This window comes from Anopheles nili, chromosome 2 (assembly GCF_943737925.1).
Source record: "Anopheles nili chromosome 2, idAnoNiliSN_F5_01, whole genome shotgun sequence".
NCBI classification, from domain to species: Eukaryota; Metazoa; Arthropoda; class Insecta; order Diptera; family Culicidae; genus Anopheles; species Anopheles nili.
The window spans coordinates 23,914,199-23,930,122 of NC_071291.1; the positions used below are offsets into that span (position 1 = coordinate 23,914,199).

General features: G+C 45.7%; 2 protein-coding genes across 2 annotated transcripts in view; one reads left to right on the forward strand and one right to left on the reverse strand.

Annotated features, from left to right (window-relative positions):
- Positions 1–4,364, forward strand: part of LOC128720052 (peripheral plasma membrane protein CASK-like) — a 47,248-nt gene extending 42,884 nt beyond the window's left edge. The window contains exon 12 of the mRNA XM_053813701.1: positions 4,341–4,364. Within this exon, the coding sequence (XP_053669676.1) occupies positions 4,341–4,364 (24 nt within the window). The remainder of the gene's footprint in view (positions 1–4,340) is intronic.
- A 708-nt stretch (positions 4,365–5,072) lies between these two features.
- Positions 5,073–15,717, reverse strand: LOC128720063 (alkaline phosphatase). The gene is made up of 10 exons (XM_053813713.1): positions 15,630–15,717; positions 15,090–15,424; positions 14,725–14,917; positions 13,343–13,515; positions 11,705–11,869; positions 11,240–11,411; positions 10,851–11,020; positions 10,364–10,700; positions 6,820–6,879; positions 5,073–5,149 (listed from the first exon to the last, which is right to left on the reverse strand). The coding sequence occupies exons 1-10, from the start codon at positions 15,715–15,717 to the stop codon at positions 5,073–5,075; spliced, it is 1,770 nt and encodes a 589-aa protein (XP_053669688.1).
- Positions 15,718–15,924: the final 207 nt, after the last annotated feature.

The following is a 15,924-nucleotide window of genomic DNA, read 5'->3' on the forward strand; positions in this document are numbered from 1 at the left end:
GTTCGCCTTTTGAATGTGTAAGATTGATTTTTCCCTTCGCGTACAATGCGCTCTGTTAGAATAACTTTTCATTTCCTCGCCGTTCAGAGAAGAACCCTCATGTGGGGTTTAGTAGATTCTTTCCAAAGAGCTGTGTAGAGTTCGAAACGAAGTATGAATCAACCGACATGTGGCAGACGATGTGGCACTGGTCCGCTACCGCTGACGCTACGGTGTTGTTTAAAAACTTTTGTCCGATTTTCCGGTTCATGAGAATGAGTGTATTTTCCGAGTGAGGTTAGAATTGATTAGACTTTAAGCTAACTTCATCATGATTGCACGGAGATCAGACTTGACGCGGATTTTGTATCAAACCGTTCCGTGCCTGTATTCGTTTTGATTGGTCGTCCTCACGAGGGCGTGCGAGACGCTGGAATCAACGGTCTTAAATCACCATCAGCATTGTACCAAACGCGATGGTTTACGATGGGTCAACGTGAGCGGCTTAGCGAGTTCAAGTCGGTGTTGCGGTCGCTGGAGGTTAAAGATTTTTCGGCCGCTGGTACGAAAATGTACCATAGCTCTGTAAGTTCCCTCGAGGGGTAGTAAACTGAGGTATTGCATATCTCTCTTTTCCTGGCGTTTGCTATCTATTTGCTGTGACGTTCTAGACTGCGCGAGTAAAGTTTTTCTACTGGCGTAGCAAAGTAGCTCCGTTTCGCGACGTTGATTTCTGTGGCTTAGTCATGGTTTTCGTGAGCTTCCATTTTTCACAACCCATTCAAAGCACCTCGCGGGGAAGTTGGTCTATGAGACAGTGCCTCCGTCACGTTGCAGATGGGGCAGCATCCGCAACTGGGAGGTAGGTCGGAGCTGTTGAAACAGGATGAAAGTGAATGAGGTGACACAGGCGGAAGCGGAAGCTGAAATAAATGGGACACACCACCAGGCGAAGCTTCCCTTTCTTCCGAACTGCTCCGGCCGAAACTTTTTCATTCTCTTATTATTGTCACTTTTATTATGGATAATGTTATTATTGTTGGTACCGCCGATATTGCAACACCGCGCACACCGCCAATTCGAAAAAGTTTTCCGACAGCGCATCGTGCTTCGCTTGGTGCGCATTTGTTGCGCGACGCTCTGGCCTTCTGCCTGATCATTTCGCTGACTAATATTTTCCCCTATTTTCACCATTTATGAACGTTTCGCAAACTGCCGCTTTTGCTGCTGCAAAAGATTTCTCCTGAGAGCGCTCCCGAAAGTTTCTAATTTTTGTAATGCTCTCGAGTAGAGTTCGTTTCGCAGTTTGCTCAAGCTGGCTCACGGGTGCGAAGGGCGAAACTAAAGCGCTCTTGTGCCTTCACATAATCTTGTAAGCGGTTTGCTGGGCGCTCATCAAGTGCTGTTCTGGTTGTGGCGTTTATTGGTCCCTGTGGGTGGTTTGCACCTATCTTACACGCGAGGCAAACGCCGCGAAACTGTTGAGCGGTTACGACGGATGGCGGTGCAAAAACTTTCCTCCGGTGCAACGCGCGGTAATGGTGAAAGTATTTTTACGCACCACGGTTCACGCGCTTTGGCATCGACCGAGATGCGGTTGGTTTGCGAACCAACCGCCTTAAGGTCGTTTCTGATGGGGGAGCAAGAGAATGGAAATGCAAAGCAGAAGTGGGCAACGAATGAAACCTTTCAAGTGTCACTTACTTGAGCAAAGTAGAGCTCTTTCAGGTCTGTCGACCTTAGTTTGAAAAAATGCGGAACATATTCAGGATGCATTAAATGGTTCCACGCTGGGCGTCTGGAGACTTTAAGATGAGATTTTCTTTAGGAATTTTTTTTTACATTGAACACACATTTCAAGTATCGCTATAACTTGGTCGACCTAATGTTTTTTTATTATTATTTATAGTGAATTCTGTGGGATCGTTAATATTTTACGTTCTTTTTTGCATTCAACCGTCAATGAGAATTGAAAAATTGAACGCTTTACTTTTTCTCTGAAAGCGTGATCTTTGAAATAAAATCTAGAAGCTTTCTCTCTCTTTATCTCTCTCTCTCTGTCTCTCTCTCTTTCTCTCTCTCTCTCTCATACAAGTTTATCGTTTATTGATATACAAAAAAGACCATTGGAGAAAATGTATACAAATGCTAGACATAAGCCTTATTGATATGTGCATTTGTTTATCTATTTTGCATGGTTTGAAACACAGTGTTGTTGGGAATACCATTTTACATGTTTTTTTTTCGTATGATGTAGCTACCGGATAAATGAATTCGTTTTGAATCAAGGTGTTATACGTTTTTTGAAAAGCTCACTAGGCGACATTATCGACATTAGCGAGTTAAAAAAAAGTATTATAGCTCGCATTGCATTATTTGTGCCAAAATGATATACCTCAAAATACATCTTTTTATTAGATTGAAAAAAAAATAATACATTTTTATTCAATAACGGAGCCTTCTTTTATCTGCGGATTATTTTATCATTCCGCTTGATATGCTCGACTTTTGTATGAATTTTGTTCGCTTTAGGAAACATTTCACTTCCAATTTTACAAAAAAAAATTTAAGTTTGATTTATTTTGGAATTCATTTTCTGGACATGCAAACGAACTCTTCTTGGAAATTTTAATTGGCATCTGCCAAAAGGATTCAAAAGGGCGATCTAGATTTTCTGATTACTGCGGCGACAAAAAACGGTTTGGTTTGGTAGGAATTGTAAAAGAAACGAAAAAAAAACAGCAAATGGTGGGGCAGAAATTAAGGCAAAACTGCGTTTGGTAGGGCTATTATATCAAGGGGAAGCTGTGAGCAAGTGGGCAGGAATCGGGATCATGATGTTATCGAATTAAATTTAACGATTTTCAACGTAGGGAACCATTTGAGAGGCCAGGGCTGGAACAAGTGTGATGGTTGAGTAGGCAAAGGGTGTCAATGCTGAACGGTGCTGCTAGCCCGTTGCACCGGAAGTGGTTGGTATTTTGAGGGTTTGTGGGTGATTTCTAATTTAATTCCCGATCGACCAGCGCGTTAACGTTTCTGGGCACTTCCTTTTGTAGCGAACGAATCCCCGGTACCGAGCGGTTGGGCAATATTAGGCCAACCTACGGGTAGACGGAAATTGAAATGATAGTTCATAGGTCCGGCCGCTATCGCTTTTATGAGGTCGCTGTGTATGCCGATTTATCTAATAGAAATAGTTTAGAAAGTCATATTTTCACACTCCAGCTTTCCGGTTGCAATACGATCCAATTTTGGGATAGCGGCATGCCGGGCTTGGAAATGTTTAATTTACCCTACGGATTAAAACCACGAGAGCGTTTGTATTATCCTTTTTTGAGTTTGCTCAAATCCCTGGATGTATGTGGATGGGTCGTCGTTATGAATTGTACTCATTCAGAACGCCTGAGTACGACTACCAGAATAGAAATGAATGCAAACTCACCGTAAGCCTCGAGTCTTTGTTTTAGTTTTTTTTTGCATAGATTGTGAATAGTTAGAGCAAGTTGGAGTTTAAGAGCTGCGATTGTTGGACGATACGTGGCCTTTTTGATGCATATGAATAAAATATGCAATTTTGTGGGGACTTTAGTTTTGTATTTCAAGCACACCCTCAATGCTCCTTCATTGAGGTAAATGTTCAATGCTTGTAAAATGCATTGCGTTGTAATAGAATGTGTAATAGATAGACCCAATAAGACAAATCAGAACGGAATGAAAAACACATAAGTGCGGCAAATGGAATATGTTTTATTGCTTCGAACGCTTGCAGCAGCTACCCATGAAAGTTCTGAAGTATCCAACACATTTCATTACAATGATTGGAACCTCCTTCTGTACGATTGAGAATCACAGCGAATGTGTTGTGTTTGCAACATGCTTATATCGCTTTGGAAGTGATTTTACCGATGTGTTTCTGAAACCAGAGGGGCGAGATTACTGGTAAAAAGAAGTCGCCCGGCTTGCTGGATGGTTTCATTCAGTATGTCTCGCAATGGTTCTTTGTGTTCTTCTCTTTCTCCTTGAGTTGGTTGTGTGCAGTGTATGTGTTAAAAAGTCCTGCTGGTCGACTTGATGTGAAATGATCGAGTACGGTTTTGAGCGCCAGCTCTAGGGACGCTCATTGCAGCGTCGTAGTGCTTGTTTTGTTCGTCGTACCGTGGAGTGATGGTTCAATCGAGGCCCAACATTAAATTACGACTTGAAAGTTTTGCAATTTTGTATATTGCCTGATAAATGAAATGGATTCCGGCTGATACCGTAGTGTAAAAATGGAAGAATGTATAGGTAGCATATAAATGGATGTTGCTGAAAAAGTGCAGTATTTTACATACATACGGTTTCACAATGGTGTTGCACAGACTGGTCATGCCATCATTGATTGACTCGAGCAATCGTAAAGTTGATCTACAAAACGTGCGATGGCAAATGAAATTGCTAGTATGTGTGTGTTTACTTCATCTGATTTTAATAATTTTAGACTCATTTCATTTGAATGGTTTCTTATAGTATATCAGTTCCACTGTATTTGATACGGAAAATGACGAAAGGGATACTTAATTTTCTCACTTTTTTTACGTATTAGTTTATTTGCTGTGCTGTTTACAAATACGAAAAAAAGCTGATTTTTTATTCAATACCATCAAATAAGCAATCATGAGCGAGTAATAATATATAGTGTTTGAATTTTCATGTTGAAGCATATTCCTGCAATGATATAAACACATTCCAATGATCTGCCAACATATCTGCCAAATCCTCCGTATTCATAGATATTTTCTATATCACTTGAACACGATCTCAAAGCATCGTTTATCTCAAAGTATCGTGTTCGTATTCATGTCTTGTACGCAGCGATTCGTTTGGCTTCCAAAGAAATCATGAGCCAGGCAGCTAGTGTCATTGGGGAACGGCGTGTAATTTGTATCCTTCTGCAGTATGTTGGTAAACAGTTCCTTCATATTTATTGTGCGCTGTCCGCCACTTCGATGGTGAAGTTATTTTTTGCTGATATATTTTTGTGATTCTTGTAACTGTGCGATTTTTTGTGCATATTTCAATGCTTTCAGCTTTCTCGTGCATGTTCAAGCCGCTTAGTGCTGGCTCGTTAGAGACGAGGGAAACTTTCGCGAGGCCTTTACAGCTCGGTTCATGTTGTTTTGCATTTTTCCTGTTCGAATTTTGATGTGAATTGAGGCAAGGAGTTTCACAGCTGCGGCAGGCCTTAGGAAAGGGCAGGTTGTTGAAGAGAAAAGTTCCAAAGAAGGAGTGCCGGGATGAAAATAGAAGTTATGAAAAATTTACATCATAAATCTATTTCTTGTTCTTTGCGCATCTTTTTTTTTCTTGAAGTTTGACTTGGTGCCCGACATTGGAATCGAATACTATAGATCGTTTTTTGCTCTTAAAAGCATGGCAAATTTATGGTAAAACGGATCATGGATTGGCGGTGTTATGAAGCCGTTATTCATGGTTGATTTGGATATCAATTTTTTACACACAATTTGTAGAACTATTAGATCAAAAATACAAAAAAAGTGAATAGCGATAAATAACTTCCACATTTCTAAGTTAGTTTCCATGATTATTTTGAGTTACCTGTTTAGTTTAGTAGATACAAAGTTACCTTTTAAGGAATGAGCTCGCTATCTGTTGTTCGCGCTCTATTACGGTTCTCCCGTTTATTAGTTTATTTTTTTAGTATCGTATGTTAATTGTTTATTTTGTTGTTTTTAACTAATTTTGCTCACTATACCATACTGATCTGGTAATAGAAGAATTTAATTTTTATCTTTTGTATGACAATAAACTTTCATGATATAGCTATTGACTAGCTTTCATATTTTTTGTCGTATGTATGGCTCGGTTGTAATGTTTTAAAATGACAAATGGAACTACCGGCTAACAAATGTTTCTTTTTTTTCATGCTTTTTGTGGCGTATTTCGCACAAACAAAAGGTAAGTGTCGTGAAACCAATGGCGGCCCTCTTTCCAATGATTCCGGTGTTTATCGATTGGATCTTTTAGATCGCGAAGAATCTGCGATAAAATCAGCGAGGGCAACGAGCGCAAGAGTTTGAAAATGGCCATGCAAACGATCCTACGTAATGGAAAATGGTAAAACAACGTCACCATTTCCATCGCAAGGCACGCTGAAAGACTTTGCTCAGTGATGCAATTTTTCATACACTGACAGATGGCCGCCATTTGTCACGTGGTAGTGTTTTTGCTGGGGCCAGAAAAGAAAAACGTTTTCAAGGAAAACATCGCAATGATGATGATGCTGATGAAATCGCCAGCGCGCTTTCTTTTGCGCTTTTTGTGTCGCTTGTAAGAGGTTGGCTCTCTTCAAGATGTGGACAATGCAAGGCTGATTTTTCGTAGGTTGTTTCAAAATTGACGACGCATAGCAACACAAAAGTAAACGTGAAACGAGATAGGAAATGTAACTTCAAAGGTGAAAAACCAACAAAAGGGGAGGTCTTACAACGGAGCTTTGTTTTTGGATCGGTTGCTTGTCGCAGTAATTGGCTCACCATTAGCGATAATTTTGTATTCAAAAAACGTAAACATCATCTCCGACAGATAGTTGGTGTAATTCTTGTTTCCCAAGCAGACATAAAAAGTATTGAATTTCATCCCAAAATGCCCCTTTTTTTCCGGTAAGGACCGATGGCCATAATTATGACAATGACGGTAACTGCGGGGGAGCGTTTGATAGGGTAAAAAATGGTTCGACAAAAAATGTTCCCCGAGTGGTACCCTTCAATGTGGCGCTTGTGCCTGCTCTCTTTACAACCAGGGCACAATTGAGTGGTATAATTAATATTGCGGTTTTACCACAAGCCCTTGCCGCGACAGACAGAACGCGTTTGCTCGCGGTCAATCGCGCAGCAGCGAGCAGTAGCGAAAATGGTAAAGACCGTAGCGCAAAAGATTCATTTCCCAAGCGCCATTGTATAACCGAGCGCCACCGGCACTGGGCAGCGACCTATTGGTCATGGCAGGTTTCTATTGAAACGAAAAAGAAATGGGTTGTGATAGGAACACAGAGGAAAAATTTAAAGCGCTAGTCTACGACGGAATCAAATCGCTCATTGTCCTCCAAGGATACCTGGCGACGGCGACGGGTATTAGCAATAATAGGACACGTTTCATCTTTGCTGACTGATTTTAGCAAGGTACGCTATCATCTCGCTGCTGGAGGAGTAAAGCAGGTAGACGATGTGGTGTGCCAGGAGAGTCGCTGTAACTCAACGCGGGGGCTAATATTTCAGCAACCGTTGGCAACGGCAACTGATGGAAGGATAATGCTGGACCAAGGGTTGGTCGAACATGCTGCAGTACTATGCAGCCGCGCTACGAGGCCGTGGAAAGTGCTCTCGACGGTGCAATTGTCGTCGTTGGTACTGGTGGAAGGGAGCGAGTATTAATATTTTTCGCTTTCACGCTGTGTTTTGTATGAATTTCATAGAAACAGTGCACCGCAGCGACAATGAGCGCTAGACAGGTTAGAGGGAACCGAGAAGACCGGAAACATCATTTTCACTCATTGCAGCTGCAGTTGCATTCAGTTCTTAGCTCATTGTTGTTTCGAATGTTTCTGCAGCTACATGTTCAGCGCGTGTCATGATTTTGCGCTCAATGTATTTCCAGTATGCATACCTCATCCATTTTAGTTGCATTACACAATGGAACGCACGGTAAATGATGTGGGTGGGTATGGAGGTTTGGTGGAAGAAAAATACCAAAGAATCGATTTATCTATGCAATACTAGCACTTCTAGGGAGATATCCAACCCGTTAGATTTTACTCGTGTGTTTATTTTTTTTCCTCAATAAACTACAGCTATGGCCGCAAAATATTATAGCAAAGCAAGATATAGCATTGATGGATCTTTGAAGGCACGCACTTTCGGCGTTGATTTTTCTCTTCTAGCAAAATTGATAGCTGTTGCTATCGCAGGCCTTCCAGGATTTTCAATCACCCTCATATTTCGAAAAACCGGAAACAAAAGATTGACCTCTCGGCAAAGTGTGTAGGCGATCGCATACCCTTTGAATTTATTGTTCACGTCTACTAGCTTCAGTGAGCATCACTATGAATGACTGCTGAGTATGGTGGGCATTTATTTTTCTTTTCTAGTAAATTTTCCTCGCTGTTTCGCTGTGAAAAGACCCCACCGAAATGTGTACCCGCAGCTTGCATATGCCGAGGGTGTATCTGGGTATTTGGAACTCCCCAGGCGAATTGTAATACATACTAAGTACGTATCGCATCCGGTACTGGTACGGATTGTGGCCGTGGCTGCCCACGAAGGTGCCCGTAATGAATGAACGCAGCAAACGGGAGAATTGTTGGTTGAGGTGGGTCGTATTACGGTTATATGAATCTGAAATGAGCGCGTCTCGCGTCTGGTCACCGGACACGCTGCTTCGCTAGGGGCGCTCAGCGAAATTAATAGTTTCCAGTGCTCCAGCTGGTCGCGTTTCGGAAATTCGTCCCTCTGCGGGAGACCCACCCCCATCACCGGTGTGGGCTGCGAGTGCAAAGCAGCGTCACGATGGAGGCTGGTAAATCCTCCAGGATGTTGAATCTCCATCGAATCGGTTCGACCGTCCTCGCCGTCTGTGCTCGCCGGACGAACGAGTAATGGCTCGCGCGAGCTGCCACCGGAGAGCCATAATGTAATAATTCCAGTGAGAATTGCGCGGGTACCGGGGGTCCGGTACGGGGATTAGAGGTGGAAAAATATGGAAATAGTTTCGCTTGGGGGCAGCTTCGCGTTTATTTTTCTGGGCGTTTTTATTCCCACCACAGCTTTCGCACGATTCCGTTGCTCGCGAGCAGTGCGACCGGCGATCGCTGGCACTTGCGAGATTGCTCAAATCACACCGAACTACGAATCGGGGGAAAAATGTTGGCTGAGTGGTTTGGTTCTTATTCGCGAAACCTCCCAGTTCGTTAACGTTTCCGCTCGGGAAAAGCCGTACCAATGCCGTACGCTTTTTCGTTCTTATTTCTTCTCCACTGGCGCTAGCAATTAAAGGTTGGTGCGGCTCGGTTCAAAGGGCGCACTGGCTCGACGAGGAAGAACTATGCAGCTGAGGACCGGCCACTGGCAGCTGGCGGGGACCGGCTGATGGATGTGTTTTCTCGTTCGGAAATGGGGTAAAATAGGAGAGAATGATTAAGGAAAAATATTGTTACAACAATGGACGGCAAGAGGGAGGCCAAAAAAAATCTAATAACGCAAAAAAACAATAGCGTGGCAGTGAGATTTTCCAGCTGGCGGCGCTCGCTTGATGGGATGCATTTTTCTGCCACCCGTCGGGAGCATCGATTGAAATGTGGTTGCCATGAAATAAAAAAAAACCCGAATAACGGGTTTTCCCGTGGGCAACGCCCTGAAACACCAGAGCGTGTAGAGCCTTTTAATATGCTTCGGAGCATAATAGGCGCGCGAAATTGAACCGAACACTAGCGCACCCCAGTCCCATTGGCTTCGTTTCGCTGTGTGTCGAGGCTGTAGTAAGCCTTAAGATGTTTCGCTGAATTTGTGCCTCCTTTTCAAGCGTTCCCGATAGTGCCGTTTTGAAAGGGATTTCGTGGCGCGGGTGTGATTTATGGGAAATAAGGCCGCGCGCTGGCATTGGCGAACGGTGGTGCGCCCGGCGCGCGCAGAAAAGGAATTGGCAAGAAAAACAACAAAATCGAATGTAGAAATATAGTTTGCGCTGGATTTAATCTTTCCGGCACTTTCCGTGGACGCAGGGCGCCACAAGGGGGTACGGCTTATTGTTGAGCTCATTTGCTCCCATTTGCCACAGAGCGATTAATAACGATTGCCGTTCGTCGAAGCAATGAACTAGCCCTTGTGCGGGCTGTGGCGGGTTTTGGGTCGCCCGTGGTGCTCGCGGTATAGTCGATGTTCTCGGGCGCAGAGCGGTTCAATTAGTGGATGATTTATCGTAACGCAACCAGCCGATGCACGCGATGAGAATGATGAGTTTTAGTACCCTTTTTGCTTTAATTAAATTTATTTTGTCTCACTAATTGTGTGACACTCAACCGGACGAAGGTTCTTGGTGCATTTTCCGTTGCTATTTATTTGTGTATTATTGCGCGAAAGCTTCTTTGATCAGCTCGAAATTGGGTTCGCTTGCAAACACGATTGCGCTCCCGGCCATGCCTTACATCAAATAATACGAGTACGAGGTTTAGTTTTTGCGTGACCATACCACCCCCAAAGGGCGGCCTCGTGCCGTCAATGAGATTCTTATTCAGGCTCCCTGCGCCGTTCACTGCTAGTAAAGAGTTTGCGTTGACCGTACGGTACGCTAGCTGGCTGCTTGATGAATGTAGAATTCGTTCACGATTAGTCCGCCGAGCAGGAGGTGCGCCCGGTGCCGATGCATGCCGCGTACGCCATCGCGTGGGGAAGAAAGTGCTGCTCGTAGGTACCACTGAACAGATGCGCCCAAGGGCCGCTCGCGAAAACGGCCACATCGTCGCCACCGTGCGTTTCCAGCCCGAGCGGCACCGTGCTCGGGAAGGCAAACGACTTATCTCGCATGTCGACTTGGTTCAGATCCAGGCGGGACTCGCGATGCACGTTCCGATCGTACCCGGGACCGTTCGCATAGCTGATGGTGGCGTACGGCAGCTCATCATCCGCCCGCTGGCCATTATTAACTCCGAGGATGTCATTTTTGCGACTCTGGGCGGGCGACGATAATACACAGGAACGCATAGTGAAGAGGTGGACCATGATTAGAAAAGCGCGTTCCGTCCGGTGCCGGGTCGCCGGCAAGAGCGGGTCGCCGTGCAAAAATGACCGAACATCGTTCGCATCCTCCCGCTCACTTACCGAGTATCCGCTCATTGACATCGTGTGCGAGTGATCTGCAGTAACGACAATCAGGGTATTATCCTGGCTCGTGCGGCTGCGTGCCATCTCGATGGCTTTGGCGAACTCGACCGTCTCGTCGAAGGCCCTTATCGGTTGAGTGTAATGGTGCCCGTGATCAATCCGACCACCTAGCGTGGGGTTGTGGTCCGTCGACGAACGAGCAGCACGCGACAGACGGCAGCATAAAAAGCAATAACAGATAGGATGACTACAATAGTTTAGCACACAGCAGCCGCTCCGACGGCGTTCGTTGGAGTCCCGCAGAACTTCATCCGAGCCTCGGAGACAGGCGTCCAGAATAATGCAGACACATTCCGAAAAGGGCTAGTTCTTGCAGTGTCACGTACCTTCCACAAATAGAAAGTATCCTTCGTCGTTGCGCTCGAGTATGTCCATCGCCTTCGATACCATTTCGGTCAGGGTGGGGATCTGTTGCGGGTCCGCATCAAGATGGTAGGGTAGATGTTTGGCACTGAACAGGCCGAGCAAATAGTCCGTCCCATCTCGGCCCGTGTCGGTCTGGTCGGGAGAGGAAAGAAATTTTGAATGGTACGCTTTTTTTGTGTGCTCCTTTTCTTTCGTCGAGAAGCGAGGCTTTTGTGGCTTTGAATGGCCATGCGTGGCACTGAAACAATGCTGGCTGGCTGTAATTGAAACGTTACAAAAATCTTCCACCCGCAAAACGAACCACAAATCGTAGGTTAGATTTGACACGACACAACAACACGCGTCACCTCCAGACAGAAGAGATAAAATCTACCAGCAAGAGCGAAAGTGAAAAGCGCTTTCTTTTTGTAGGTATCCCTAATTACCTCGAGTAATTGGATACGATTCTGCACGTATGCAGATCGGTGCTGCTTGTGGTGATGCTGCCAGTGTTTAATTAAATCCTTTCCATCCGTTCGCCGCCCCCGGATGCCATCGATGTCGGTTGCGTAGGTCGGCAGGAACTCCCGTCGGCCTCCGCCCATGATTACCTGCGAGCAACCAAACAGAGAATATTACAGGTTATCGCTCGGCGTATCGAAGGAGCAGTGAGAAATTCCACTCCCTGTGGTGGCTTCCATGTGAAATTCCGTTTCCAATTGCACTGCGACTAATAAACGGGTTTTATGAAATTCGGTTCGGAGAATTCTGTCGAGAGCCTTTCTGTTTGTAAGCTGACTTTACGAGTTTCAAGTTTCAGCGGGAACAGACGAGTACAAGGTACACATTCCAATTGATCGGAGAAATTGTTATGTATACGTAGTGTAGTTTGGGCAAATGGTCCGTTGTGTTCTTATGTCATTCTTATCAACACAGTTCGAACAGTATAAGAATATCTGTGTAAGTATTGGCATTCCAAACAATAACGTATCCCATATCTTTTGTTCATTCTACATTCTTCTTTCCCCACTTCGACGTTCCTCTTGGAGCGAATGAAATTAAATTTCACGGCTGGAGCTCCACATGCGGCCGTACATGATTTCACAGTGATAAATGTCCGCGCAATATAGTTCTTGCGGAAATTGATGTAATTTAATCAAAGGTGGTTGAAGTTTCGAAGGAGATATGTTAGGGCGTATGGCAAACAAAAACTGTTAATAAATGCCTTTAGGGAGCTCAAAACAAATGGTTTTGGACTCAACTCTGGTTGTGTTTAAGTTCTAGCAATACTAAAGTCACATAATTGATCATCTGTGGGTGGACCAAAATTATGTTCAAGGATGGTGTACTTGTTGAAGCTGAAGTTGTTGTGTGAATTACATTGCATTAGCAAACAGCAGACGATCGTAGTTTTTCGTCAGCTTCCCGACAAAGAATCTCTGGCTTGGGGATGAAATACGGTACCCGAAGCGTAGCACATCGTACCACATATTTGCGTTAGGGATTTCAACGGAATTCGATTAGGTTCGTGTACGGAAGCGTATAAGGATCTATGCCATGCGTATTATCACTTGTTGAAAAGTTTGTGGTTAAGTCTGAAATTTATATGATTGGTAAAGCTTATGGGTGCAAAGCTCGACTGAAGCGCTGTTGATTGTGCCTTTTCTTACGCTCGGTGCCTTTCTTACACGCTTCCGGTGAGCAGGGTGGTTCTGTACCAACTGTGCACTTAGTGTTCCAAGCTGCTCGCTAGTGTCCCACGGCCACATGGTCAGCAAGCTTGTAAGTATTCTATTCAGGAATATCGGTTTAAATCGAATGATCATAGACGCATGCTGTCCTGCTTACGAGCAGTATTTGTGGTGGCTTTCGGTTTAATGTCCCAATCATATGCAACCACCTTAAGGAACCGGATCCGAGAGAGGTGACCGCATTGTACGATGTCACAGTGCATGCATGTGGAAAACGGTGTATGGAAAGGGGATCCGTTGGGAGAAACTTGAACCTAGGTTTGGTCTTTTTTATCCGATCCATTCGGGGGCATCTCGGGCAACCAGCAAAAGGCGGGCGTATGGTTTACTTACTCGCATATGTTTGCCGACCTCGCCATGAACGAGCTGGGTGGCAATATCTTGGCAAACGGTCGGATCAAAGCCGTCCTTCTCGATGGCGCCGTTGTACTCCCAGTTGCGATTGGCTGTGTGGGCATACATGCCGGCCGGCGAAGCGTTCGTTACCTCGGTGGTCGTTACGAATCCTGCGAAGAGCGGACGAAAAGCCGGAGCGAAAAATAAATGACTAACGCTTGGTTTCGGCGGCAGGGTCCCGATAGGGGATGAAGGTTGTGCACATTGAAATCGGTATCATTAATGGTGCATTTTTCTGTCTCCTGCCAAGGACAGAGGCCCTCGTTACTCCCGTGTTATGCCCTAGTGCTTGGAGTTAACTGGTTCTACCGAGTCGATGACTGCTGTTTACACGGCGAGTCAGGGACCGACGGCTTATTTAGAGTCCAGTGGCTCTGCTTGCCAAGTGTAATATCATCTTGGGATACCATCGTGTTAGGAGCGTTAAAAAAGGATAGGTCAAACCGAGAGAAATCCAGGAACTGAAAGTGTGCCAATAAATTTGCATAAAATATTTACGAAATCACTGGGGATGTAACGCTGAAACCAGCAAACAGGATGCTTTTCGTAGACTGGCACGATAGCCGGGGCGAAGCAGGCAGGCAGCTGACTGGTTTTCCGCTTCTCCTATCGCAATCGATTTTGCTGGGTGGCTTTTTCTCTCTCTCTCTCTCTCTCTCTCTCTCTTTCTCGCTTTTATGCTGTCACTGCATTTCAGCATGACAGAAATGGCTCGAGAACCGAGCGGTCCCACCCACGAGCTAGTGGACGGTCAACTGGCAAACAAAACCTCCCATGGATCGCCTTTTTGAGGTTAGGTTTGTGTTCTAGCTTTAGCAAAATGTCCAGCTATGAAAGATGAATGTCACAAACAATGGTGCTGGCTTGGAACCTTCGACCATCGGTGATTGGAGCTTAGGCAGGTTCTACCCACGAATTACAACAAACAAACAAACAAACAAAAAATATACGGAAAATCTGCAGAGCAACCTGTTTCGTATGTTGACACAAACGTGACGAATGATTGACGAATGACAGTGCTGTGTGTCTAGGAAAAACCAGCGATAGCAGGTTTTCTTTCGCTTGTTTTGGCTGGCTTGGGTCAACCCATTCCTAGCCATTCATGTGTGGGGTGGTTAGAATGCGTTCGCGGAGGATCGTACCGCTACGTATGGCGGCATAAGATAAGAGACTGACTAGCGAAGACGACCAATAAGGCGTCGCGCTAAATATCTGAGCTGCTGGAAAGTCAAGGATATCGAGAGCCTGCTGAGGCTTGAATGAATGCGAGAATGTTCGCGCAGTGATGAATGGGGATGAATGCTGCTGTGGTTACGTACCGGTGGACAAGCCCGCATCCTGGGCCCATTTCGCTATCGAGAGTACATGGTTGGTGGTGTCGTTCTGCGCCTGACAGTCCCCTAGGGCGGCCGCCGCCGAAAGTCCGATGGTCCCATAGTTGGCCTTCACCCCGGCCAGGTAGGCGGTGGCTGTGCAGGCCGAATCGGCCACTTGCACGTTTGCACAGTACGTCTGTGAGTGAACGGATCGGTCAAGCTCTCCTCGCCGGCAACTGGGTCGGCCGGATGCACGCAAAACCGAAACCCGAATGAATATTTGATTCAATCAAGCAGCTACGCCAGCGTCGTAGCCAGGTTTCGGTTTTGGGCGATCGTGTGTGTGTGTGTGTGCAACCGTGTCCTACCTTCGACAGTCCAACGTACGGGAAGCGCTCGAACGAGAGCTCCGTGCTTTCGTCACCGAGGTAGACGCGTGTCGCGGCCAGCGTAGGTATCGAGAGCCCATCGCCGAGAAACATGATTACGTTCTTGGCCACCTTTCGATTGAGCTGGTTCTTGTGCAGCTGCCGGTCGAGTATGTCCTGCGCGAGGTTGTTCCAGTACTGGGCATGCTGCTCGACAGGGGTCGGCGGCTCGAAACGGAGTCTAGGCATTGACGCGGAAGCGCGTTTTGTGCGCTGACCTGACGCTGGTTCATCTTCCTCGAACAGAAACCGCTGCGGGTGCATCGGATCGTATTCTAATGAGGGCGAGACAGAATTGCAGCAAATGGATGAGCGCATGGTTGGTTAATGAAAGATAGCATTTGTTGCCAACTCAAAAATGATACAGGTCACCTCTTTTCGCCCGACCCGATTTGGTCGGGTTTATGCGAGCCGAAATATGCAGCTTCGCGCGTTAGTAACGGCTAAGGAGATAATAACACGATGGGTGCTTTTACTGACCTTCCTCAGCGTGATGGACCAGTGGTGATGGTAAAACTAGGGCACCGACCAGAACAAGATAGACGCACAGCAGCCGCCAGAACACCATCTTAGCCGATTGCGAGAGGCACGATAATTACCACAGACGACGCACTTCAAGTATTGGCTTCGACTGCCCCAAAACGCCGTGCTTCATGAGCGGAGGCAAGGCTGAGTGTAAGCAGCAATAGCTGGTCTATGTGTAAGCACACCTGCACTGCACCAGCTGATGGAGCGAGGCGGCTTCTTATATAGCGCAGATAGTCTGAACGATCGT

Excerpts from the sequence above, each read along its gene's own strand:
- LOC128720063 (XM_053813713.1), bottom strand. The coding sequence starts at position 15,717 with ATGGTGTTCTGGCGGCTGCTGTGCGTCTATCTTGTTCTGGTCGGTGCC. Across the intron at positions 11,870-13,342 it reads AGGTCGGCAAACATATGCGA|GTAATCATGGGCGGAGGCCG; the intron begins GTAAGTAAACCA and ends GGTTGCTCGCAG. Across the intron at positions 11,021-11,239 it reads ATACTTTCTATTTGTGGAAG|GTGGTCGGATTGATCACGGG; the intron begins GTACGTGACACT and ends ACCCCACGCTAG.